The following is a 27868-nucleotide window of genomic DNA, read 5'->3' on the forward strand; positions in this document are numbered from 1 at the left end:
TTGACACGTTACATGATATAGAATATATCTGTCTGCTGATTTGTCCCACGCGGCTGAGTGTCACATCCGGTCTCTTGGACGCGCGCGCGCGCGCTCTATTCCTCCTCACACCGAACTAAAAACTTCAGATGCAGGAGCAGCTCGGTCTTCTTTTTCCTCACTGACAGACAACAGAAGCGAACTGTCCACCGGCGGAGAGAAGCATAATGCTCAGTGACGACCACACGAGGCAGATACCAGCTCCGACATCATTCCGCCGCTGAAGAAGAAAAAAAAAAGCGAAGAGGACAGAAGCCGCGTAAACTGCTGCGAGCGGAGATGCAGCCCGCGAGTAAACTCCTGAGCATCGTCGTGCTTATGCTGTCGGGCACGAAACTTACGCAAGTACGTTCAGATCTCAAACACGCACGTGCAGCTCTCCCATCACGAATTATAGGCGTGATATTCAGTGACAACATGGTTGAAGTAGATCATGTTAAAGCAGTGAGGCTGTTTAAGCTGTAAAAGCAGTGAGGCTGTTAAAGCTGTTAAAGCAGTGAAGCTGTAAAAGCAGTGAGGCTGTTAAAGCTGTTAAAGCAGTGAGGCTGTAAAAGCAGTGAGGCTGTAAAAGCAGTGAGGCTGTTAAAGCAGTGAGGCTGTTAAAGCAGTGAGGCTGTAAAAGCAGTGAGTCTGCTAAAGCAGTGAGGCTGTTAAAGCAGTGAGTCTGCTAAAGCAGTAAGTCTGTTAAAGCATGGACCTGTTAAAGCAGTGAGTCTGCTAAAGCAGTGAGTCTGCTAAAGCAGTGAGTCTGCTAAAGCAGTGAGTCTGTTGAAGCTGTTAAAGCAGTGAGTCTGCTAAAGCAGTGAGTCTGCTAAAGCAGTGAGTCTGTTGAAGCAGTGAGTCTGTTGAAGCTGTTAAGGCAGTGAGGCTGTTAAAGCATGGACCTGTTAAAGCAGTGAGGCTGTAAAAGCAGTGAGCCTATTGAAGCTGTAAAAGCAGTGAGGCTGTAAAAGCAGTGAGGGTGTTAAAGCAGTGAGGCTGTAAAAGCAGTGAGGCTGTAAAAGCAGTGAGGGTGTTAAAGCAGTGAGGGTGTTAAAGCAGTGAGGGTGTTAAAGCAGTGAGGCTGTAAAAGCAGTGAGGGTGTTAAAGCAGTGAGGCTGTAAAAGCAGTGAGGCTGTAAAAGCAGTGAGGGTGTTAAAGCAGTGAGGCTGTAAAAGCATGGACCTGTTAAAGCAGTGAGGCTGTTAAAGCATGGACCTGTTAATGCAGTGAGGCTGTTAAAGCAGTGAGGCTGTAAAAGCAGTGAGGCTGTAAAAGCAGTGAGGCTGTAAAAGCAGTGAGGCTGTTAAAGCAGTGAGGCTGTTAAAGCATGGACCTGTTAATGCAGTGAGGGTGTTAAAGCAGTGAGGCTGATAAACCAGTGAACCTGTAAAAGCAGGTACACATTATTATTCTCCGGTGGGCATTAAATGCACTACTACAGTAAAGTAGCTATTTCCATGACACTGTTGTGTACCTACGTTCAAAAGACGACAATTTAGAATCCAGCATATAATTGTAATCCTGTGTGTTCACTTTTGACCTCCACATGCACAAGACATCTTAAAAAAACGTTCAAAATGAGTTTTGATTGCATCATTATAGACATCTTTTCAACGTTGTTATTTCAGTCATCAATGTTGTACAGTTCTATAGTTGAGTCAACTTTATTTATTTAGTTTTAAGTGAAGTAGGGCAAGTACAGAAACTTTTAAATTAAAATAAATATAGTTCCACACAGAGCTTTATTGAAACATATTCACTTAACACATATATCAAACAAAGCAGACAGTATATAATAGTTATGTTCACATGACATCAGAAAGGAGGAAAATGTGATTCAGTGTGCTTAACTGTGACCTGGTTGGTGTGCCAGATGGGTTCATTCATTTTAAGAAACTGGTGATGTCCTGGCATTTTCGCACTCCACAGTTCTGTGGGTGGAAATGGCTTGTTGATGAGAGACGTCACAGGAGAATGGCCAACACCTCCAAACGCTCACACATCACCCCTGTCCTCCACTCGCTTCACTGGCTTCCGGTGCGGTTTAGGGTGGAGTATAAGGTCCTTCTCTGTGTGTTCAAGGCCATCAATGGTCTGGCCCCAGCCTACCTCACAGAATTAATAAAGGTCTACCAACCAGCCAGATCTCTCCGCTCCTCTGGACATACCTCTCTGGTCATTCCCAAATATAATTATGAGAAGTTTGGAGGCCGGTAATTTGCCATCAAGGGACCAAAGCTGTGAAACGCACTTCCAGCACATTTCCAATGAGTATTTTTAAATCGCAGTTGAAGACATATTTATTCATACAAGCTTTTAACACATAGACCCGGTTTCAACTGCTATTTTATGTTCATTGTGTTCTTATTGATTCTATTTATTTTGTTTTTTATTGTTGTTTTACTGGAAAGCACCTTGTGCTCCTTTTGGCTGTTGTAAGGTGCTCTATAAATAAAATTTGATTGATTGATTGATTGATTGATTGATTGAATGAATGGCCGGACTGGTTCAAACCGACAGGAAGACTATAGTCACTTTTTTAAGCTCTCTACATCCATGGAGAGTACAAACTTAGCCCAAAACAGGAATTTAAAGCTGCAGTGTGGCAAAACTGTTGAAGATTTGAAGTTTTTTCCTATCTTCAATTGTCAATTTTCAGTAAGCCTGTGGCCTTTGTAGCTGCAGGAGATCAGCAGTCTCTGAAATAATCAGTCCAGCCTTCTGGCACGAACTATATCATGGTCATAGTGACTGGGATCACATTTTCCCCATTCTGATATTTAATACAAATATTAATCAAATCTCTTGATTTATGTCTGCATTGTATTATGCATTATGGTGACATTACATTATTGGTTAATTAAATGAATTAAATAACTAAATGCATGTTCATAGGTACAGTTTTTTCCTAGTGAATGAATATATACTTTGCAAAAGTAAGAAGGAGTTGGTACTGAAAACTCACATATTTCTATCAGCATTTCAAGTGAGATGAACATTTCAGACCATAGTTTTATATAAAGCATGGTGTGAAACTTTAGCTATTAAGGAGCTTTTTTTTATTTATTTTTATATGTGTAAGGTATTTGTCCTGACTATATGTGTGTAGTAGCTTGGGAAATCCCTGTGGCTTAATACTGGCAAACAAAAAAAATCTTCCTGTATACATACTTTGACTCTAATATATATTCCCAAAACTACATCTAACTAATGTCTAATACTGCACAGGCATCATAATTTTATGCTTTCCTCAGACAGTGAATATCAAATTTTAACTACTTTGATAGCTTTGTGATGTAGTGAATCAGATGTAAGCCTAATTAATTTAGTTTGCAACCCGATACCGGCTGTCAAAACATTTGTGATGCTCTTTCATAATTTAATAAAAATAGAGAAAAGAACTAGATTTTAGATTTTAAATGATTTAATCACCTAAAAGTATGCCAGAAGAACAGAAATTATCGAATTAGCAGTTATTATTTTAGCACAGACACACACGTGACATTTCTAACCTGTACAATGACCATACAGTATGAGGGCATGGGATGCAGGCATGAGAGAGTGTGTGAGAGCCTGTTTGTTTTTTTCTTTTCAGCATGGAAGGATATTTGAAGAGCAATGTAACTGTCATTTTCACACATGCTCTGCATGGCAAAACTTCTCTATTACAAAAGACACAGTATAAAAAAGTGCATTGTTAATCTCACACAGATTTATGCTCAATGAAGTCACGACTCCTTTCCCAAGACACTTTCTTCCACACACCCCACCACCTGACTTGAAACATTCAGTCTGTTACTGACTCCCTCCTCAGGCTGGAGAAAAAAATCCATATAGCCATCTGTGCCCCTAACCTGAGGACCGCAATATAATTAATTGAATGGATGAATTTGCAATTACCAATCAGTGATCTGCCTGTTGGCCTCTTTCATGTGGTAAAGCCAGTGGAGCTGGTCATGATCCAAATAGTTTACAACCACCCACTCGATGGTAAGGCACTCTGTCATGATTGTGCTATAGCTGCTCTTCTGCCTCAGAGACTGTGATTGAAGTATCACCCAGTGCTATCTGGGACCTGTAACCTGGGACAGCCCATCCTTTCCATGTGTTGGAAAAAAAAGGAGTAGGGACCTCTACAAAATGTAGATTTTACTTGAATATCTTTATGGACAGTATCTAGTGCTCCTTATATAGGAATGTCAGTGAGAGAAATTGTAATTTATGAATAATTAGAGAACCCCAGTGTCAAAGCCTTAGGGACCTTCTCTCTTTATAGTTTTAGTACTGTGGGGTGGTATATTTGCAGTGCCCCACCTCTGTCTGTTCACCTTACATCATAGACGTTATCACTATATCACTGTATGACCTGCTGTCTTTTGGTCCCTTGCCAACATTCAAATAATAACTTTTACATTTGATTAAATTGCTTGACCTGTTGCTGGTATAAATCAACTTAATCCGTAAAAAATTATACAGTTCACAAAGTGTGTGTGACATAAAGAGAGTGGACAATTTCTTTTGTGGGAGATTACTGTAAAAAGTGCCTCTGCAGCCCTGTCTGCTTTGAGGAAGCAAAATTCAGGCGGTGTGTAATCTACTTGAATTCACACAAAGCAATGCCACTGTGCATTTTGTTTGAATGCAATGATGAGGTTGTTTTTTTTTATCAATTCATTTGGAGGGGAGCTCAATCAATGAAAAGTTAGCACAATGATGCTTCTAGGGTGGCCAGAGGTTTCACCATTTATTGTTTCCACCATGTTGCACACCACCTGCATATATCATGCAAACGTTTCTCCCAACTTCTCTAGAACAGTGGTCCTCAACCTTTTTTCGCCGCGGACCGGTCAATGTTTGGTAATTTTACTTTAATTGTATTTAAACATGGCTTTTTAACTCACTACAACGCTAAATCAATGAGAACCCTGAGCTTGTTTCTTTGCAACCTGACGGTTCCATCTGGGGACAATGACACCCGAAGTGTGTTGCTTATGTCCAGTTTATTCCGTTGTTTTGTTTTGGTTGCTGTCACTGCAGAAAACCCTGCTTCACACAGATAGCATGTCGGAAATGGCAATAGGGATTTAAGTGCTGTGGTGGCAATCTCAGGGTATTCCGCCATGACTTTAATCCAGAACACCTGCAGAGTTTCTAACTTTCTAACGACGTCTGTTTCGTACTCATTTTTGCTAATTTGTGGGTTAAATTTGAGCAAACACAATATACACGTACACCAAGCACTGTTCAACATGAGAAAGTACCGGTGAACAGAGAGAAGAGCAATACACACCTTCTCTCCACCAAAGCTACAATGACACTGCCGCTTGCAGCCGCTCAGCTCCAGACGACACCTAAATCTGGCCCGATATCATGATATTTTACGCACGGTATTGCTGCGGCTTTAGGTGACGTCTCTCAGCTCCCGGTTAACCTCTCGTCCATGGAAAGTCGCACAAACCCGAGAGAAATACACCACAGTAAATAAAATGGAAATAATTTAATGTTCCTTGGGCGGCCTGGTACCATTTGGTCCACAGACCGGTACCGGTCCGCAGCCCGGGGGTTGGGGACCACTGCTCTAGAAGGTAATTCCCAATAGCATTTCTCAGGGTTACAGGCTCTTCATGTTCTGGTTGTTCCTTGGAGCAGACAGAAATTGATGAATACTAGTGGGTCTTCATTAGTACCCTAATGCGCTCACCTCACCTCACCTTCACCTGATTGCCTTTTCCAGTTCAGTTTTAGTGAGTAGTGTTTTGGTTGCACGCTCAATTCTCCAATGCCTCATATATGACCCCTGAGAAATTCTGTGGTGCATCAGAGGGTCAGGGCAAAGTTCACACTTGACTAGACATTGGTCCTGGAAATGGATATCCTCCCAATAGCACCGACCTGTTTGCCTTGAGAAGGTGACATGATGCCATGTGATCCTGTGCTTGTTGGATTCTTTTGTCCAGCTTTACTGGTTGGTGGCACTGGACTAAATTAATTACTAATAATGTTTTTGTCTGTAATCATGCAATGATCTGGTCCATGACATCATTGATGTGACATCCTCTCAGACATGACATCCTTCACCCAACTGTGACAGATTGATGGCCACGGTCCTGAACTGCTGATGCAGATTTTCTAGGATATCTGGAAGACCACAAGACCACTTTCGTCAAATCATGGTACTCCAGTCCATTTTCAACCAGGTGATTGTCCTTCTTATGATAGCAGAGGCATGGTGGGACTGACCGTATTATGCTTTAGTGCAATATCACCATCCAGCTGAATACTGAAAAGCTGGTAATATTTTTATGGAGGAGGGTGTCCTCTTCTTAAAACAGAAATTTTGGAAATGCTAATGTCTTGTATTTTATTGTTAAGCTTGTACTTTTGGATGATTAAAATGTTTACATGATATTTAAACATATAAAATGGTAAGAAAATCGCGAGTGATCAGAGAAAAATCGAGATTTTACAAGCTCGTTTGACTTTATACATGACATATGCTATAACTGTGTTTAAGCCTGATATATGGCATATACACTTTTTCTGTGTTGAAAAAAATTGATTGTGAAGGGTTCTCAGAAAAAACGGCATCATACAGCAAATATTCTGTACTGTATAGATTTAATCATTTATGTATACACTACATTTATTTTTAGTTTATTTATTTTTTAGTTTACTGAGATTAACAAGCCATAATATAACCATGGATAATACATTGAAATTATCATTATTATTTACTTTAAGTACATATACTAACATTTTAGAAAACATCTTAATTAACCATTTTAGGTATTCTATTTAATAATTCATATTTTAAGTAACTTTCATAATATCTCGAGATTGCATAATGATATCGTGTCTTATCTCATGGTATATTTTCTGCATTATAATTCCAGTCTTCTACCCTGCTTTGTGTGTCATTTTAGAAAGAAACTGTCCACTTTAGTAGTATTAACAGGAATTTACCAACTTTTAGCTGTAATTGTTCTTATGTACAGTAAGTCAGCCCTATTTGGACCTTAATATGTGAGTAATTAATGTTAGCATCTTATGTTTATTCATTGTGATGCCAGTTAAGAGGTATCTGGATTGTTTTTCGCAAATGGGACATGACTAATACTACACAATGATGAGAAAACCAGAGCAATTTCTATGAAATCGTGTACTTCCTCACTAATCATCTGTCATGAATTTTCAGTGTAGGGACCGAACACTACATGAGGGAAGAAGGGAATCATTCAAGTTACTCCATTTGGGTGACTGAGTGGGTTGAATGTTTAAGCAGTAAGTATAAGGCCTGATGAATAAATAGATAGATGAGTGGATGGATTGAAGGAATTACTGGATAGGGTTATCCAGTTTCCTACCCGAAACTGTTCTGCTGGCTTTTATGGTTATCATACAAAAAAAAAAATTGTTGTAGCATCCCTGCTTAATCCGAAAATAAAAATCGTTGCATCCTGACATAATTACGAGCCCATGACGAGAAGGGAGCCATTACATGAATAATTAAATTCAATAAAAGTGGCCAAATTAATTTACAATAAGACTGCAGCAATGGTTTGGTTTTCTTTCAAAGCAATCCACACACCATTTTACATGAATAAATAAAGACAATCCTTTGATGTAAATTAAAGGATGGAGCAATTTTAAGGGCTTCCATTTCAGTTTTCTTTTATAGCTAAAAATACTGATGACAGCTGTAAACAAGATGATGTGCTGGGGATAGACCATAAAAGCTGTTAATGATGATGAATGCATGATGAATATTTATATTCTTATCACAATGTGCACTTTCATAAAAAATAGATAAACAAAGATTTTGCTGTAGGGGATGGAGGCTTCATAACACACACACACACACACACACACACACACACACACACACACACACACACACACACACACACACAAACTCCGTAAATATTTGGATATTCACAGTTATTGTTAGCTGCTTTAGCTGTTTATAACAGAATACTGGTGGTGACATTAAATAAAAAATATGTCGTCAATGTGTAGACTTTCAGCTTACACCCAAATTGGTTGAATGGTGTAGGAATTATAGCTCTTTTTAGGTGTGGCCCCGGTTTTTAAGGGACAAAGGTAATTGGACAATTGGCTGCTCATCTCACAGCTGTCTGCTTAGAAGCAAGTTATCATTAGGCTATAAAATCATAACCCTTTACATTGACAGCATTTGGCAGATGCCCTTATCCAGAGCGACGTACAGAAGTGCTTAAATCTCTCTCATTGGATACATTAACTCTGGTTCACTAGGTTACATTCTCAGGATATACCATTGTTGTTTTTTGGTGTTGTTGTTGTTGTTGTTGTTGTTGTTGTTTTGTCTTTATAAACATATATGCAACAAACAGGGAAGGAAGTGCTAATTGAAGTGTTTCATGAATAAGTAGGTCTTCAACCATCGTTTGAAAATAGCCAGTGACTCAGCTGTTCGGACCCCTAGGGCAAGTTCATTCCACCACCTTGGTGCCAAAACAGAAACGAGTCTTGTAGTATACTTGCCTCTTACCCTGAGAGATGGTGGTATCGGAACTTAGAGCCCGCCTCCAGTCGAGCAGTGCTGGTAGGTCACATCTGAGGAGAATTTGGCCAGGAGTGTTGCAAGATCTGCAACAAGTGATTTCTTCCACTTTATCTTGATCTTAGCTCTCTTCAGTTGTTGCACAACACACAAGAGGGATAGCAAAAATATCTGGTGTAACCAAATCAATTTTATTTGGCAGCTTCAAGGAAAGATCACACTCGTGAGCTCAGGAACATAAAAAGGAGCATAAGTTTTGAAAAGCTCTTGACATTTGGCAAAACCAAAAACCGTGTTCTGCAATGGCCAAGCCAATCACCAGACCTGAATCTAATTGAGAATGCATTTCACTTTCTGAAGACAAATCTGAAGGCACAACTTCTGAAGAACAAGCATGAGCTAAAGACAGCTATAGTAAAAGTCTGGCAATTCATCAATAATGAAGATACTCTGTGCCTGGTGATTTCTGACCAGTTTGGTCCCTTTAAAGGGTGACCTCACATATATATTCCTTCAAAGTGGAAAATTTGTCTGTGTTAATGCAGCTACTCATGGAATGTGCCAATATTAACTTCAGACGAGCAGCAAAGCAAAAGAAGAAAACAAACATGTGGTTATGTCATTTTCCTTAAACATCATGGTCCCTAGGGTAAAACCCCCAGGATCTTTCAAACTTATTGTTCCTAATATGACTTATTTTATCTCGCTCTTTTTTTTTTCCAAACACCACATTTTTCTCCCTGTTTCTCCCTCATTTTTGGTCTCTGTTTCAATACTAGGTGACTTCATTTTCACAAATATACAAGATGGTATAGTTGTGAAAATGATTTTTTGTTTTACAGCTAAGTAGTAATTTGTTAACATGCCATGAATTCATGTTGTTTTATGGCTTGGGGTTTCTTCAAAACAGAATGTAGTTAGCAAGATCCAGAATATTCGACTGGAACCAGATCCTATGATCATATGAGAAAACAGAGCTTCTTATCCAAGAGGTGGGTTTGATTTAACAAAAAAAAGGGTTGCCTTAAGGAAAATATAAATCCCACCCCATTTACTTATGGTGGACCTTCTATGATGTGTGTTTTTCTGCCAAAGGCGTTATGTTAGACAATGTTAGAAGACATAGCACAATGGACTGTGGTTAGATCTTAAGGTTTACTTACACAAAAAAGGTTTCAAGGACAAAATCTGGCATACATCCACCCAGTATCCTGACAGAACAGTGCATGGAATGCTGTGGAATGAGCTGTGGAAGAACACAAGAGTCCACAAGAGAGTGTATAGAGGTGTGGTTTTAGATTCTTTGTGCTGCTTTTCTCTGCAAGCATTATAGGAGGAGTCACTGCTGGAATGGAGGCAAAGGGAGTTTGCACAAATGCAGGGGAAATGATAATAATGACATATTTTTAAAAGCATTTTAATAAGCTTTATTTTAGTGAATAGGCATATAATTACCGCAATTAAAACGATTAATGATTAATGAACTGTATAGACTTTTTTATAGCCTTTTTCCCCCCTTAGGATGGTAGTAATTCTGGGGATGATTGTGGCTTGTAGACACTTTGCTTCGACTATTTGATGCAATTGGTGGTTTTAGAGAGTGCTTGACTTTCTAGTGGTGTCTTGGCACACATTTTAGAGTGCAAGATAACATACTTCCATCAGCTACTGTACTGATATACGCGATCACTGATGTAACACTAATCCAGGCAATGAATTACTAAAAGGTTTTGTAGTGATGCAGCATAATGTACAGAATCAGTGGTATTCGCAGTGTTGTTAACGGCCACTAGAGGGCGATAGAGCTGCACTGATGCACTTGCACTCCAACGCAACTAGTTCTGATTTCTTCACGCAGTCAGTAGGCGCCGTACAGGAATGTGTTTAAACATGATTAAGTCTGGATTTCCATTACACTGAAGATCATTTGTGTGATTTGTGGGAACAGTGCCACCTTTGTTCTTTGGTCTGGGTTTTTTGTAAATAAAACCTTCATTCTAATATGCACTGTAACTGAATTTCTGCGCACCTTCATTCTTAGTTAATATTAGTGCATAGCCGCACTAATATTTTCTGATCTAAAATAGCATGAAATCAAACCCAGGACTCAGGGAATTAACCTGGTGGCAACTTGCTAGTAAATGAAACGTGACCTTGGCTGATCACGCTGCGTCGGTGCTGGACTACAGGGTCTCGCGCGCCTGTCGAAGGCGTGGTGCTGTAGTAGCCCTGACGTCATTGCACATCAGTTATTAATAAAGGGGGCGCGCGGCGGCGCGTGCTTCTCGAGCGGAGCAGGAAGGAACAGGGGCGCGCGTGCCAACAGTTCTTCATTTAAAAAAATGTGAGAGATTCCCATGTGCTGTTTCACCGTCGCGCACCGGCTCCCGTAACGTAAAAAACCCACTATGTCACCGTCCGGTTTGGACACAGATGAGCAGAAGACCCCAAAGCGCGAGGCTCTCCCAGGCGTTTTGACGGTTCTCCGGTAGCGCGCACACTGGTATGAATGAATGAGAGCTGTGGAGAGTAAAGATGACGGTGCCACTGCTAAAGATCGGCGTGGTGCTCAGCACGATGGCCATGATCACCAACTGGATGTCGCAGACGCTCCCATCACTTGTGGGCCTCAACGGCACGGCGCTGAGCGCAGCACGGACCCCTTACCCAGACCGGAGCATAGGAGTAAGTGCGCAAGCCTGCACTTTTTCTCACATCTATCTATCCAACCATCTATCCAACTAACCATCCATCTATCTATCCATCCATCTATCTATCCAACTAACCACCCATCTATCCATTTGTCTATCTATCTATCTATCTATCTATCTATCTATCTATCTATCTATCTATCTATCTATCTATCTATCTATCTATCTATCTATCTATCCAGCTATCCATCCATCCATCTATCTATCCAACTATACATCTATATATCCATCCATCTATCCATCCATCTATCTATCAGCAAACATAATCGTGCGTTACAGGGTGGCCGTTTTATGCACATGCCTTTTTGTTTGGTTTCTTCATTTTTTTTTACTTTGTTATTAATATTCCTTTCGAAAGATTTATCAGCAGAGTCTGGTCCCTTTTGATGTGTACGCATACAATAACTTATGGAAAGTGTTTGTAAGGCTGGAGATTTCCACAATGATTCTCTAGCTAGGAAAGAATGGTAAAATCAAAAATCAAGTAACTAATATGTTACTTTTCACACAACCACTATGTTATTACAGTGGCTGTTTACAGAGTGAAATAGATGTCAGCCTGGTTGGAACTTTTACCAGTAGATGATTATTTAACAATGTAGGAGTGTTTCTATAAGTTATGTTTCTAAAATACACTACTCACTTGATTTGTCATTGAGAAGTTATGCCATTTAATTAGCTTTAATTGCAACAAGTTTCTAGTAATTTTAGGTGTGTTTCTCCAAATTTTGGTATTTTCTTGTTGTGCTTTTCATACATCCACCACCAAATGCGGTGCTCTTCATTGCTTTTCACAATTAGCTAATTCACAAAGCTATTGACAGGTTTGTTTAGGTCAGTCAAACAGTTTAACATAACCTTGCAGTTCCTTACTGTTTCATAAGAAAATATGCAACATACAGAATCGCTCACAGCTAAGAGACCATTTTATGAGAAGTTGAGCCTGATTTTTTTTATCTGGAAAAAACAGTTACTTTTGTCCATCCAAAAGTTACTGGTCTGGGAGGTTGATGATGGTTTCATTGTCATGTGAAGGTGCTTGAAGATGTACCAATGCTGAAAGGCACAATTTCTTGGCCACGTTTCTGGTTGAACTTTTTACCACTGCACCAATTAATTTTTAATTTCATTGAAAACATTTCCCCAAATAAATGTATGCATTCTAATTGATGTATTGTGTTAGGTATTCTGAGCTTACTGCAAACCAAATGATAGTAGTACAAACACCAAATGTACTTGTCTCAATGTACCTGTATGTAAATGTAGTACACTTGTAGTGTGTGTGTGTTTGTGTGTGTGTGTGTGTGTGTGTGTGTGTGTGTGTGTGTGTGTGTGTGTGTGTGTGTGTGTGTGTGTGTGTGTGTGAGGGAGAGAGTATGGGAAGACAAAATCTTTTGCTGATCGCCATGATTCATTTATGAAACAGACTCTTTTGTTCTGGTGTCTAATGTGTTTGAGTTTATGTGATACTCTCATTGTGCTGAGCAAGACAAAAGTCAGTTCAATGAAACATTTCAAGCAGCATGAATAATTATGACAGCTATTGTTCTAACACAGGTACACAAATAAGTGTAATTTGTGTATTTAATTTGTATATTTCTGTAATAAGTTTTAAGATAAATAATTATTATTAACAATTAAATTTGTGTCCTATTTATCAGGCTTATAACATGAGCTGAAAAAGTAAGCAGAAGTATTTCTCTGGCTATAAATCGGATCATTGTGTTTGTTAATATGAGCCATCTGGTACTGTCCTGTTGATATTTAGCTGCTTGTCTAAAAGCTTCCAGAATGGACAATTGCTGAGAAAGATCTCCTGTTGTGGTTTCTGTCTATGCTTTAATGTGTGTGTATATACATTATATTTGGTATATACAGTATATATATTAATAATAATAATAATAATAATATTAATATATATTTAGTTATTACAAATTATGTTCTTTTGACCACCGGTACACATTTTTCTTTAATGCTGTGCTTAATTTGGCTATATTTTAACACTTTTCATTTTGATTATATGCCGATTAAATTATGACCACCTACCTAATAAAATGTGGGACCTCATTTAGCTCGCAAAACAGCTGGCACATGGCAAGAAATTGATTCAACAAGGTGGCAATAGGTTTCTTGCTGTATCTGGCACCATAATGTCAACAGCAGTTCCTCCACTTGCTATACATTAGGAGTGGTGGTGATGTAGTGCGAACCTGCTTTTCCAAGTGGAACCACAAATGTTTGCTTGGGTTCATGTCCAGTGACTTTGGAGGCCAGTGCATTAAAAGAAATTCACCATCATTTTCCTTAAACCACTCCATGAAGATTCTGGCAGTGTGGCAATTCTGGCAATTTTTAAACTTACTCACTATAGAGGCATTACAATTAGTCATTTATCAATCTCTGATAAATCAGTACAACTTTACCAACTGCACCTCTATTGAACTTCATGAACTTCATGTATGAACTTCACCTACTGCACTGTTCATTTACCAGGTGCACTCATTTCATAATGTAATGGCTCAGCAGTGTATGTGAAATGTGTATACAAATGACTCTATATTCTGCTTGCTTGTATATGATGTATTGAATATTTGTTATTAGATATGAGCGTTCTTTATAGTTTAAAAATGTGTGATAAATTTTGGGAAATTTCTTTGCTTTTCGGCAATGTTTCAATGTGAGAAACACTTGGTTTTTATTTCCCTGAATGACTCTGTAGCTGTCTATGAGACACATGATTGAATTTGAATTTGATGGTAAACTGCAGGGAAATGTGGTTTGACGTAGTGTGAGCAGATGGGACTTTGCGTAAGCTTCTGCTTGTTTGTATGTGTGTGTGCATGCGCGTGTGTGTGCGTGTGCAATTAAACAAAACTCAACCAATCAGTGAGTCTGTGTGTTTTTGTAGAAAGGACATTTATGGACATTGATTAACTGTTCAATAGTTTGAGAACTGTACACATTCTATTTGTTTCAGTGAAAAGTTTTCTTGAAATTATATGGAAACATTTCACAGAGATTTAATTTTGCAGTTGTATGAAAACATAAATGCAAATGAAATCTTTGGTAAATAGTTTTTGGAAATGAAAAAGAATAAACACAGACTCTTCAATCCTTGTGCTAATGTTCAACAATCATGGGATCCCAAATGAAGATATAAAAATTATTTGAATCAATGCCTACAAAAAGGATAGATAAAAATATATCACTTCCATTGTGCAATCTTCACTGCCCGAAGTTGCAGTTAAGGGGAACTGAAGGAGCCAATGCAAGTTTGGAAGACCAAGAATGTCCTCAGCTAGAACTGCTGTATGGCCCAAAAGGGAAAGCAATATCCCCTATATGACAGATAGGATCTACACAAAAGTGGTGCACCATTTTGTTTGTGTTTTTGCTTGCCACAACCAGGATCTGCAGGGAAGAGTCATCTGTATCTGAACCTGTATCTTCTGGGGGATAAATGAGCAGCATTTGATGGAAAGAACCTAAAATTTTCTGGTATTATTACGTAATTACTTTTTTTACTCTTAATTGACTTATATTTGTTATGCTTTGGGATTGTGTGGCAGCCACTGGCACAGGAAACATTGCACACACAAATGCAAAAATGGATTCCAATAAATAACTGAAAGTACTGGAAGCAAATATGACTCACTAAGTCAATCAGTCAAGAAACTGAAAAGAGATTGGCTTCTGCAACAGGTTAATGATCCAAAACCATGAAAACTACTTGAAGAAACTTTTTATAAAGACCTTCACATTTCACTGATTGGAACAAACAGATGTATCTTAATACATTCTCTGCAGACAAGATGCCATAAGTGTATCTTATAAATGGAGATGTTCTACAATTTAAAGTAAAAAAAAAGCAAGCTAAACAATAGATAGACTTGGCTAGCTACAATATGCATTCCCAAGCTGTGATATATGCCAAAGAGGATCTTACTAAGTACAGACTTTGTAGGTTGTCCAAACTTTTGCACACACCAAAAGAAATAGTTTTTCTATTAAATATGTCAAAATATAAAGTAGATTTGTAGGAAAATGTTGTTTTTAAAATAGTATGTTTTGAAATTCACATAATAAATTCAAGGGTGCCTAAACTTTTATATAAACTGGAATAAAACAATAAAAAGAATATAAATATTGAAGTTTATGTGCATTAAAATCTGATCAGTTGCATCATAATGAGAAACAGGGGAATGCACTAAACTGAAAATACAGAAACTAATCTCACCTCACGATGAGGAAAAGTCCCTCAGTTATTTTAAAATGGCATTCTCAGTGGGTCTTAAATGACTTGGACGATTCCAAGTTTTTTTTTTGTTGTTATGTAATGTGACATGTGCTTTTCTTTGTTCTGTCTTCTCATGTGTTGTCCCACCCGACCCTTATCCCGTTCCTCAACTCTGCACACCTGTTCCTTAATTGCCTCCCCTTCATATACCTGCTGTTTTGTGTTTCTCTTTGCCTCGTTACCAGTTTTTATTTTTATTTTTTCATTTAAATTTTTCTTTGACAGAACAGAGTGATGAGGTAAAAGCTCATTATTATTTATCAAGGACAGAGGCAAATAAGCAATAACAAGAATTGTTTTAATTGTTTCAATATGTGGGCCAAAAAAAATGAAGCTATATTTTGCTTTAACTGTTTATAAGAATTACTAAATTATTGCAAATTATTGCATGAGGAAATATCTATATACAGAATAGGTACAGTGGGGAATAGTCGAGCAATACCAAACATGTTTTCCAGATTCCCTAAAGTGAAGAGGGCACTCTGCATGAAATATAAAGTTTGAAAGGTGTTAACTGTCTTTATCATCCCCCAAAACCCCAACCCCTATTCCTTCAACCCACTCTCTCAGGTTTTGCCCTCTAACCTGGATGAAACATGGCAAGTGTACAGCTCAGCTCAGGACACTGAGGGAAGATGTGTGTGTACCATTGTTGCTCCCCAGCATACTATGTGCTCCAGAGACTCTCGCACCAAGCAACTGAGGCAGCTCCTGGAGAAGGTAACTGACTCGATTATTTGTTGCACTGTTACAGGCACAATTTGCATGTTGGAGACGTTTTCTAGATAACTATATCCTTGTGAGAAACAAGATACTTTAATGGCACCCAGAGGTGTGTGAGATCATAGCATTAATGAACAACACCACATACATATACACACATACATGCACACACACACAGATTTATGGCCTAATGGGACCCTTAGAATTACATGAGGAAAATAAGATGTAATGCAACCGTAGATGATGAGAGAGCATCTCAATCATTTCAATAAATCTGATTATACTGTATATAGACTATAGTATGGTTTGATGATTTTAATATGTTTGCTTGATAGTATGGAAATATTGATATAAAGTACAAAAGTACAACGTACTTTATAATTCACATACATCATACATCCGTTTTATCTGTTATATTAATAGTGTGCTCAGTTCTGTTGTAAGAAAAAAGTGAATATTATAAGCTGAAATAAGATGTTCCTGCTTGTTCCACTAAAATGTTTCTGCAGATTACTCAATTATTTCATTTGTTCAGCATGATTACAGTGTCTGTACAAATCTCTATGCATGTCTGTGTTCATATTTGAAATGTTATTTTTGCTTCCATAAATCTTCCATAAGTCTTTAGAAATCATAGGGCTCTAACATAATATAGAATATATTATTCCCTGACAGTGTTCTCTCTGTGTTTGGGGCTGTGTGTTGGTGTTTACGTGCATGAATGTATAGGTGCAGAACATGACCAGGTCCATTCAGGTGCTGGACCAACGGACACAGAAGGATTTACAGTATGTGGTCAGAATGGAGGACCAGCTCCGAGGTTTGGAAACAAAATTCCGCCAAGTGGAGGAAACTCACAAACAAAACCTTGCCAAGCAATACAAGGTATGCCACCACACACACACACACAAACACACACACACATTCAAAGTTCAAAAAAATTCCCAACGCATTTCCATATTAAATACAGTATTCCTGATAATGTATAGACAGAAGGCACACGTATGAAAACACAAGGAATCCATTAGAAACTTTCCCTGAATTCAAAATGGAACTTTTGCTTTAGCATCTTGACTGGAGTGTAGGAGCAGTGGGTAGTGACCATTTGTTAAATTCAAACCCACACATTTCGCACATTCACTTTTTTGGCACAAATATGCAATCGTCATATGGCAGCAAAATGTAGGCTCAATAATATGTGTCATGAGACAGTGGGACAGTGAATAAACAGCATGCAGTTTATTTTTCTCACCATGCATGAGTTATATTACACACAGTTATATATACAGTATGCACACAGTTTACTACTCAGTTACAGGTTGCTCAACCTTCATAACCATCATATCTTTGTAGATTATGGTTTAAAGTAAGACTCTACCAGTCTAGTCATTTAAAGTGATAGCTAGTAGCTAGTATTCTTCACAATAACACTTTTAAAATTTGTGTAAATTATCCTATTATTATTATTATTATTATTATTATTATTATTATTATTATTATTATTATTATTGTTATTATTATTATTATTATTATTGAATTGGCTGACCATCAGAAATGCACAATAAACCATTAAATATTCATTAACTCACATAAGGTTAAAAGTTAAACATTCAGACAGATTTTGTTTTAACACATTCAGAGGTAATTAAAGCCATAGCATTCACATTTGTTCTCAACATCACTCTCTACATCAGAACATGCATAAATCCTCACAGAATAGTCACAGAGCACTGCATGATTTCTTACTTGCACAGATTGCTTGAACCAATATTGTGAGCATAAATCCTAAGTTTGATGTGCATTTGTTGCATGCATGATTGAATGCATATGTACCTTTGTGTGCATGAGAGTGTGTATTAGTTAGGTTAGAGACTTAGTGCCCTATGCTCAGTTTGTTGTTTCTTGCTTGCAGGGCTAACTATAAAGACATTATAGAAGAGCCTGAGGCCAGAAGAGGCAGGTCTAACCCACGATTGGGCACGAATCACACCGTTTGTTACAGTTCTTGTATTCCATTACACATTAATCATTCTAAATAGATTTCTCTTTGCATGCACCTCCTTTTATTAGGTGTTATTTGAGACTTTTACATAAATCATGATCAGTATTCTTGTTTTTTGTAGTGAATTGCTTATATATGAACATAATTATAATTCTAGTTGCTCATATTGAATTTCATTTGCTTTTATGCAATATATGTTTATTGCAATAATATTTAGAGGTAATGGAAGTTGGCTGAAAACCACTGTTCTTTGTAACATGTTAAATTGAGCATGTCTAGCTTTTGCTGTTGGAACACATGAAAATCAATAAAGTGCTTTACAAAATTCTTCTGTCTTTTGAGCACTTGATTTTTGCTCAGATTTTTACAATAATTTGGTTTCTGGCCTCATAACTGCTCTTCTACACTGTCTACATATATACATGTACTCACACGTTCTCTTATACTTCATCACACAAAGAGTCAGATAGATGCTTGAAACAAAAACATTAGATGGTGTAATTTGTGGCTAAATGGTTAAATGGTGTTTTTTCTTTTCTTTTAGGATGAAACATGATGCTGTTTAAGTGTACTTTATTCATGATTATTTAACCACAGCCTTTGTATAGAAACCAGTAATGCTTAAATCTGCTTTGACTGATTTCATTAATGTCTGTTTATTTTCAAATATCTCCAGCTTGAAATTGAAAGTAATGTCTGTCTTTTCTTAGCTGAGATTGTCCAAAAAAAGCTGTTCATGTTACTAACCATTAGTTAAAATGTGGTCAAATTAATTATTGCTAAGTGTATGCATACACAAATACTAGCTTGCTAATTTTTTATACCAGCAAAGGAACAATGAAACAACTATATTTTACAACATATCGAATTATAAATTTGCACTGATGACAATAAAAAAAACAGAGTCAAAAATAACAAGAGCATCATGTTAAGAAACAGAATATACAGAATCAGTAAGATACAAATATGTGTGGAAAAAAAGAATCACTTGTCAATTTAAAGATTCACAGATCCAACCAGATGAGATTGGGCTCCAAATTCAAATTTATTTGTATAACACTTTTAACAATTGACAGTCTCAGAGCAGCTTTACAGAACATAAACAAAAAACAAAAGGTTAATATAAAGATTAATATAATACAAAAATGCAAGATTAATAGATATATTTAAATGTGTTTGTATTTATCCCCAATGAGCAAGTCTGAGGTGACTGAGGTGATTGTGGGGAGGAAAAACTCCCTTGGATGGTAAAGGAAGAAACCATGAGAGGAACCAGACTCAAAGGGGAACCTCATCCTCATTTGGGTGACACTGGAGGTGTGAAAATATACAGTCTGACAGTCTGTCCTCAAAGACCACAAGGAGTTGGCATCTCCTCTTAGTATGTCCTAAGTATGCTTCCTGTTCTGAGCCCTGTTTACTTCTAAGGCTTCTGTCCCTTTAGGTTCATTCAGCCGAACACAAACAGGAAACTCTTCCATTAACTCCATACATCATGTCCTGTTTTATTCTTTTCAGATAAACACAATTATGGCCACTTTTTTACACTTTGGCATTGCAAAGTGTTGGTTTTCACTCTTTATAATCTTTAAAAATGTTATAAAATCTTTATTTATTTCCTCACAGGGCTCATCACAGGTGTCTAGAATTGCACATAAGTTCTTCCATTAATAAAACTTCATAATCATTCCTGATTGACCATTTGACAGTTTGGCCATTTTATCCATAGAATGGAGTTATGTAAAAACTGCTTTTGGAAGACAGACCACCTCATACGCTACATTTATTTTTTCATTTGATTGTAAATATATATTTCTTTCATTGAATTTTTTTAAACCAAACTTTTCATCGCTTCTCTAATCTGACCAGACAGGGTACTGTAAGAAAAATGAGAAACCTTCTACAATCTGAAAGCTCTTGCTAACCTTGTCTTCCTTCCAATGAAATACCTAAAAATAAACAGACTCAGTAAACTACAGCCAGCTTGTTCACCATTTATGGACTCTGCAGTATTCATTAATTAATTAATCAAATAAACAAACCATGTTGGTGAAACCATTTCCTAGTTTCTACAGTTTTGTTGATTTCGATCATTTATACCTTCCAGAGACTGATATAATGAATTCTTGAGCTGACAAAGAGAAATTTTGTTTAGGAGGTCAAAGTGATTCCTTATTGGAAAATTATACAGAGTATCAGAACATATGTAGCTGGTCTGAGACAATTTGTGGGATTTTTGCAGGCCATGAAAGAGAAAATGGCAGAATTGAGGCCACTGATTCCTGTGTTGGAAGAGTACAAGGCGAACACACAGCTTGTTCTACAGTTCAAGCAGGAAGTTCAGAATGTGACTGCCAGTCTGGCATTGCTTCAGCAAGAAATGGGATCGTATGACTATGATGAATTGCACTTGCACATCACCAGCTTAGAGGAAAGACTACATGCATGTATGCAGAAACTTGGTATGTGCATATATACAATTGTCACATTTTTTCATAAATTGTGCTTTTTCCTAGCAAGGCTTAGTCTTCTGTTATTTCAGTTAGGGTCGTTTGCAAGCCAGGAATGTTGTATGTTTTTAGATAAATTATATAAGTGCATTTTTGTAAATGTACAAACAGTCAAACTTTCTCATTTAGATTGCCCTTTGACATAGATTCTACCAAACTCTGGAATTGTACTGGAGGAATGAACAGCGTTCTTCATAAAGATGGTAGTGGACAGGGGGCAGTGCTGTCAACAAATATTAACCACCTAAAAATAAAATCTAAACACCAATTACAGTTCAATATCTCTCTTTTTATTGGTTTTGAGATTTGTATATAGCTTATCAATCAAATGTCTTATATCTTTAATCATACTGACAGCAGTGTGAAGACAACAAAAAGTATTATTATAATTATTTATGATTTGGATAATGAGTTTAACAAATTAGCTGCCTGTTACAGTTATTAAATTCTGTACAAGCAATAATGTAAATTAGATATTATCATGGTATTTTGCAATATAATATAACAGGAAAAATGGGATTTTAAAAGAAGCAATAGAATTGCATTTGCAAAGAGCTTGGCATAGGACATTCCATAGTTTGGGGGTTGTTTCACTAGTTAGTCTGCAATGTCAAACAATGTCAGTTTGTTGCCCCAGGACCTGATGGTGCAAGCTGTTTGGTAGGTATGTAGAAGCTCAAAGAGATAACAGAAGCCAGACAGTGAAATACTTTAAAATGAATAAAAAGAAGCTTATGTTGAATATGGGAAGTGATAAACAGTATACTGTAACTGGTAACAGCTCAGTTGTGATATACAGAATACAGCATATCTGAATTGTTAATGATGTTATTTGTTCTAGCAGCTGAGTTGTCAAAATTTGTTCAGAGTTTTAGCTGGTAAACCAATAAAAAGATCATTAATGTATTCTAGTATTAATGTATTCTAGTAGTAATGTATTCGAGGACAACAGCCAAAGTCCTTGACAGAATAACACACATAACAAATGTAAACACCTCAGGGCTTCTCAAATGTTGTAGCAGGGATCTCTTTAATGGTAAATAAATTTCAGTTGTTAAATTAAATTACTAGGAGTTTACATAATCTCACACAAATGCAAAAATGGATTTGTTATTCTGTGTGTGTTTGCAGCATGTGGAAAGTTGACTGGCATCAGTGACCCTGTAACTATTAAAACATCTGGATCTCGCTTCGGAGCCTGGATGACTGACCCACTGGCTCCAGAGGGAGATAATAAAGTGAGTGTATACAAATACCAATAATACCAAATATTTGTATTGATTTAAACATACGAACGGAGACAAGAGTGACAAGTTAATATCAAAATTCTTAGACATAGCTCCTTTCCCACTACTCGGACAGATGTGCATCTGGGGTAAAGATTGAGTACAACAAAGATGGAAGTTTGGCCTTGGTTGTTTTAAGCTGTAAACACATGCACTGCCATTGAGAGCAATAATAATTCAGGTATTTGATATTGCTCTCAATGGCAGTGCATGTGTTACTTTTAAAAAAGAAATCAGTCCTAAAGATAAGCATTCTCTCCAGTTTAGATGGGTCTCCTCCAATCTACTCCTCTTTACATAGAGATTGGAGGAGACCCATTTAAACTGGAGAGAATGCTTATCTTTAGGACTGATTTCTTTTTTAAAAGTATGAACTACACATATGTAACTGTTCAAAGTTTCTGTTGCTGCACTTCTAGTTCACTGTTTAAAAACCGTGCTTGATCAAGTGCTATTTTATAAGATTCTAGATGACGTAGGTGGAAGTGATTGTTGAATAAAGTAAGTAAGTCATTAATTTGATTGAGTTTATTCATGCAGTTATATATAGCCATTATTCACTTTTTCAGCTTTAAATACAAGTGCTTGTATTTAAGATGGCAGTCTAGACCTGTGGTTCTTAGACCTTTTTACATAAAACTCTTCCTTCTGATGTTTCAAAAAACTGAAGCCTGATGACTGTGGGTCCAATTTGTAAATTCCTGTTTTGTTTCCTGATTCCTCTTCGTTTTGCTCAGCTTTTACTATAATTCTGCTCACCACAAAGAACACATTTTGAAGACTTGTCACTTTTTCAACAAAGCCTCACATACCTCTTGGCTATGACATTAACAAAGTGCTGCAGCCACAGCTATGAGTCATATTAACCACACTCTGTATTGTGAAGTACACCATACTGTCTTCAATAATATAATGGATGGTTAGTGGCTAGCTTTTGCTTGTTGCCATATTTACCACATTATGTAATAGATAAGAACTGAAAACACCTTCTGCTTGCAGAATAGGAGACTGCAGCACAAGACAATCAAAAATGGTGACCCCACGTTGGGAAGCAGTGGTTTAGATGCATCTTTACTCAAAAAAATGTTCCAACCTCTGGTCTAAGAAGATGCAAATAATTTGAATAATCTCAATTTCTCGTCCAATAAATCATCTTATATCCCCGCTTAAAATTTGACATATCTTAAGCTGAAAATTGATAATAGTAGAAAATTGATAATAGTTGTAATAACCTGTAGTAATAACACTGTATTTGAATAGCATATTAGCCATTCTGAGTGTCTGCTTTAAAAAATATATTTTATTTATTAATCTTTGTCTCTTTGTTACTGAACATGCATTTCCTCTTAAGTCCTGAGCTTTGTGACAGCTCTATAATTGATTCATTCCACTAAGGTACAGTAACCTGAGCATCCTGCAGAATGCGGCTGGTTGGTGGTCCTAGGTGCAGTTTGTGGGATCAGTTACAACCTTAAATGTAAAATCAAACAAAATAAATTGCACTGCACCTCCTTATATATGTGCAGTACAGTCATTTCTTAAGTCTCCAGATTTAAATTGTAAGTCTCCAGATTTAAGTCTCCAGATTTAAATTGTATTCCAAGGTTGTAAGTTGTAATCTGAATTGAAGAAGGCATGCTATTTGCACAACCTGGAGAATTTAAAGGACAAATTGTTCTGGATTAAAATGTTCTGCAAGGAGGGGATTAAAATCCTTTAGTGGATCAAGATCCCTCTACACATGTCCCTTGCTGTTAAAGCTTAATACAGTTCTTTTCTCCAAGTGAAGCTTTATCAGGCAGTAATCATGTAAGTGCCGATAATTGTGAAACCACCAAGTAGGGACATGGTAGCCTAGTGGTTAAGGTGTTGGGCTACCAATCAGAAAGTTGTGAGCTCGACATTCACCAGGTTCTCACTGCTGGGCCCCTGAGCAAGGCCCTTAACCCTCAATTGCTCAGTTGTATAAAAATGAGATTAAAAAAAAAGTAAGTTGCTCTGGATAAGGGAGTCTGCTAAATGCTGTACATGTAAATGAATCCACTGTTTTGCAGTCAATGCATAAGTCTATAGTAGTGAAGCAGTTAATGTAGAATGCTTATGTTATTCTGTCTACAGCTATGGTATGTTAAGCTTTGAGCAGTTAGAATAATGTTGTCAATGCAGGCAGCAGAAAAAATACAGGTTGATTTGAGGGAATAGTTTTTGCTATTTTTTTTTAGAGAGGATGCTGGTAATTCTGAAAGGGATTGTAGTCACGGTATGATGGGGTGTAAAGGCAAACTTTACACCCTGACCAATGCTACTACTGTTAAATGGTTTACTCTAATAGCACTCTGATACTATTTGCTTTGCTTTTTGATCTACATTTTCAAACAACTACTGTATGTTATTGGTGCTGCAAGAGCTTCCAACCAGATGGAATTTATGAAACCTTATTGTGCTGAAATGCTTTACATTTCAGCATGTCTTGTATGTGTGAGAGAATGTTTCACCGTGTTTATAATGTCCATTAACAAAATACAATCAAGCTGGTTTTGCAGATCCTAAGCATGCATGCACATCTCTTATACTGTAAATGCATTCTCACAGATAAAGCCTTGTTGAAAAACAGTCAACTCTGCAAAAGAAATGCTGGGGTTGCATTTCATAAAACAGAAACAAGCATAGAGCATATATGCTATCCAATTTTTGAGGCAAATTATTAAATAAGTGGATAGGTCTGGCACTCAATAAGCATATTTTATATTTGCACTACTATTCTTGTTGGCTCATTCCCCTTCTCTCTCTCTCTCACCCTCTACTGTGTGAAATAGAGTGATTAAGCTTTATGAATCTACAGATTGTAGTTATGATCTATATTTTCCCACTTGTAGATGCCCCACTTTCTCAGAGTGGCAGGACTTGGGGGCAGTGCTAGGATTTGGTCATACGAAGCAGTGTTTTAATGCAGAAGGATTTGAAATGATTCTTGTAGGTTCCATGACAAGTTTTGTTTTATCCCCTTTGTTGTATGAAAAGAAAGGTTTCTGAGATATGCTATTTTATGAAATATTTTATTTTTTATCTACAGGTATGGTATATGGATGGGTATCACAACAACCGCTTCGTGCGGGAGTATCGTTCCATGTCAGACTTTATGACGTCAGACAATTTCACATCCCACCGCCTTCCACACCCTTGGTCTGGAACAGGCCAAGTGGTTTACAACGGTTCAATTTATTTCAGCAAATTCCAGAGCCATGTTATCATCAAGTTTGACTTCAAGACCTCTACCATTAGCAAATCCCAGAGGCTGGACAGTGCTGGGTACAACAATGTGTACCACTATGCATGGGGTGGCCACTCTGACATTGACCTAATGGTGGATGAACATGGGCTTTGGGCTGTCTATGCCACAAATCAAAATGCAGGAAACATTGTCATCAGCAAGCTCAATCCAGTTACCCTACAGGTCATCAAGTCATGGACAACCAATCATCCAAAGCGCAGTGCAGGTGAATCCTTTATGATTTGTGGCACACTCTATGTAACCAATGGGTACTCTGGAGGGACAAAGGTCTACTATGCCTACCACACCAACACCTCTACCTATGAGTACATTGATGTGCCATTGCAGAATAAGTACTCTCACATCTCCATGCTGGACTACAACCCACGGGATCGTGCACTCTATGCTTGGAACAATGGACACCAAGTGCTCTACAATGTTACCCTCTTTCACCTCATTCACTGATACTTTAAGATTCAACCAGAAAAATGAAAACATCACTAATGTTTAAGCATTTAGTATCCATTTTTATCCTGGTCACACACAAGTTGTTGACGGATACTGGATGGAATGCCTGGATGTGGCACCATGCACTCTCATTTTTACACACACATTCACAACTAAGAATGATGTAACAAAGCCAAGCCCCCTGCCCACCATGTTTTTGGGAGGTGAGAGGAAGCAGCCGAACCCAGCCCAGAAATGAAGCAAACACTCAAAACTCCATACAAACAATAACTCTTACAAAATGGAGAAGATTTAAAGTGCCACTCGTTTCACCATCAGGCCTCCTATATACAGTATACACGCTCTCACTTCCTCACTCTTTCTAGCTGTCTACCTGTTTATAGACAAGCATACACAAGCACATAACTTTATCTGTGTAAAAGCAAAAATAAATGCTGAAATACATTTGCTGAAGACAAATAATGTACTCATCAAAAATGAGCTAATAAGGGCACTGACTGTTGGTTACGTTCTGCTGATATTATCTCTTGAGATTATAGTTGAACCTACCATTTCTAAAGCCCTACTGTATCAGTGTATGTAAAGCAATGTAGCCTTTTGGACCAAAGACATTAAATGCATTAAATGAAAGAATGGCACCATTCAGAGTTGTGCTAACATGCTGACTGACATATCAAGGCAGACATCCACTCAGCATTAATGTTTCTACACGCAGTATACTGATGCCCACTAAAGAGGACGTTCAGGTAGAACTTTCATGTGGGACCTTTAACACTTGTGTTTGTGACTAATAGTGAATATGTTTTGTTTTGCATGAACAGTTTTTAGCCATGCAAGCATTATGGTTGGAATGTTTATAATTCTATGATCTATATATACACATATACAGTATGTTTGTGTTTTTTGCTAGATATTGGCACCCAGGATGGTTGTTCTGTTTTTGTGATTAGTAAGTTGTTACCTTGATATGTTGTTACTTTTTGTCTTGACCAATGCCTATAGACTTTTATTTATTTTTAGTAATTGTTTTACACTAGTTATGGTTGCTGTGGATGTGGAGTCTAACCTGAGAAAAATGGGATGGGATAGCTCACTATTTTTATCTTAATTTTATTTGGTTTTCATAACTTTTAGCATGCTGCACATGAAATACTTTTTTCTCAATATTTCTCACTAGTTTATTTGCTTATCTAAGGACGGAGTCTGACAATGCAACAATTTGGTCTTTAATATTAATCAGAACTTCTCACAGGACACATTTAATGGTTCTTTTGAAGGTGAATTCTCAAAATATTTCTTGATTCTCCTTGTTTCTGCTTTCATGCGAGCTCAAACATGCACATATACACTTATTCATCAAACCCTTGCACAATTTTCATGTGCATTTCATGTGTTTGATCAAACTAATATCTGGTCAAACATCATTCAATCTTTCAGTTTAAATGAGTTAAACCAATGTAAAGGTTTTTTCCAGATTTACAATTTTATTTGAATCTAGTAATGTCCTCAAAACAGAAAGCTAGGTGCATGAAATGTCAGGTCAGTTAGTAATAAGCAAAACCTAAATCTTCTGTCAGCTGAGCTTTTGGATATGCACAGACAGAGCAGCCCACTCTCTGTTATATGTATTTTTATATGTTTTATATAATTATTGCCAGTAATGTAATGAGAACAACTGATTTTCACAAAATTCTTTAAACAAAAAGTAATTCTGAGTCACTGTCCTAGTAAACAAGCATGAGTTTTTGATAGAGACCTCAAAGTACTTCTGTAATTCACTCTTTATAAGGGAGAATCCTAAAGGCCTTAAACATAATAAAAATACACAATTTTTACACAACAATACAATCCATATATAAAAGTGCTATAATTCATGCAGAATATATGGTTTATTGTTGATCAAGTTATCATCAATTAGTCTTATTATGCATAATTGTATAAAGTATGCATAAAGTTATTTCTTGTGTAAGGTATGTCACAAACAATTGACCTATTAATCTTTTTATATTGAGCTTAATAATTGATGCCCAATGTATG

At 37.2% G+C, this 27868-nt stretch overlaps 1 protein-coding gene across 2 annotated transcripts; it reads left to right on the plus strand.

The window, feature by feature from the left end:
* On the plus strand, positions 1-27868 carry olfm1b (olfactomedin 1b). Of its 2 annotated transcripts, none has more exons than XM_027152901.2 (6): positions 1-384; positions 16142-16291; positions 17024-17179; positions 20539-20758; positions 21938-22044; positions 25166-27868. In XM_027152901.2, the coding sequence occupies exons 1-6, from the start codon at positions 319-321 to the stop codon at positions 25826-25828; spliced, it is 1362 nt and encodes a 453-aa protein (XP_027008702.1). In that variant the 5' UTR covers positions 1-318; the 3' UTR covers positions 25829-27868. The 2 variants fall into 2 exon arrangements, with proteins under 2 accessions (XP_027008702.1, XP_027008701.2); XM_027152900.2 differs by lacking the exon at positions 1-384 and adding an exon at positions 10673-11248.

Source organism: Tachysurus fulvidraco, chromosome 21 (genome assembly GCF_022655615.1).
Source record: "Tachysurus fulvidraco isolate hzauxx_2018 chromosome 21, HZAU_PFXX_2.0, whole genome shotgun sequence".
NCBI classification, from domain to species: Eukaryota; Metazoa; Chordata; class Actinopteri; order Siluriformes; family Bagridae; genus Tachysurus; species Tachysurus fulvidraco.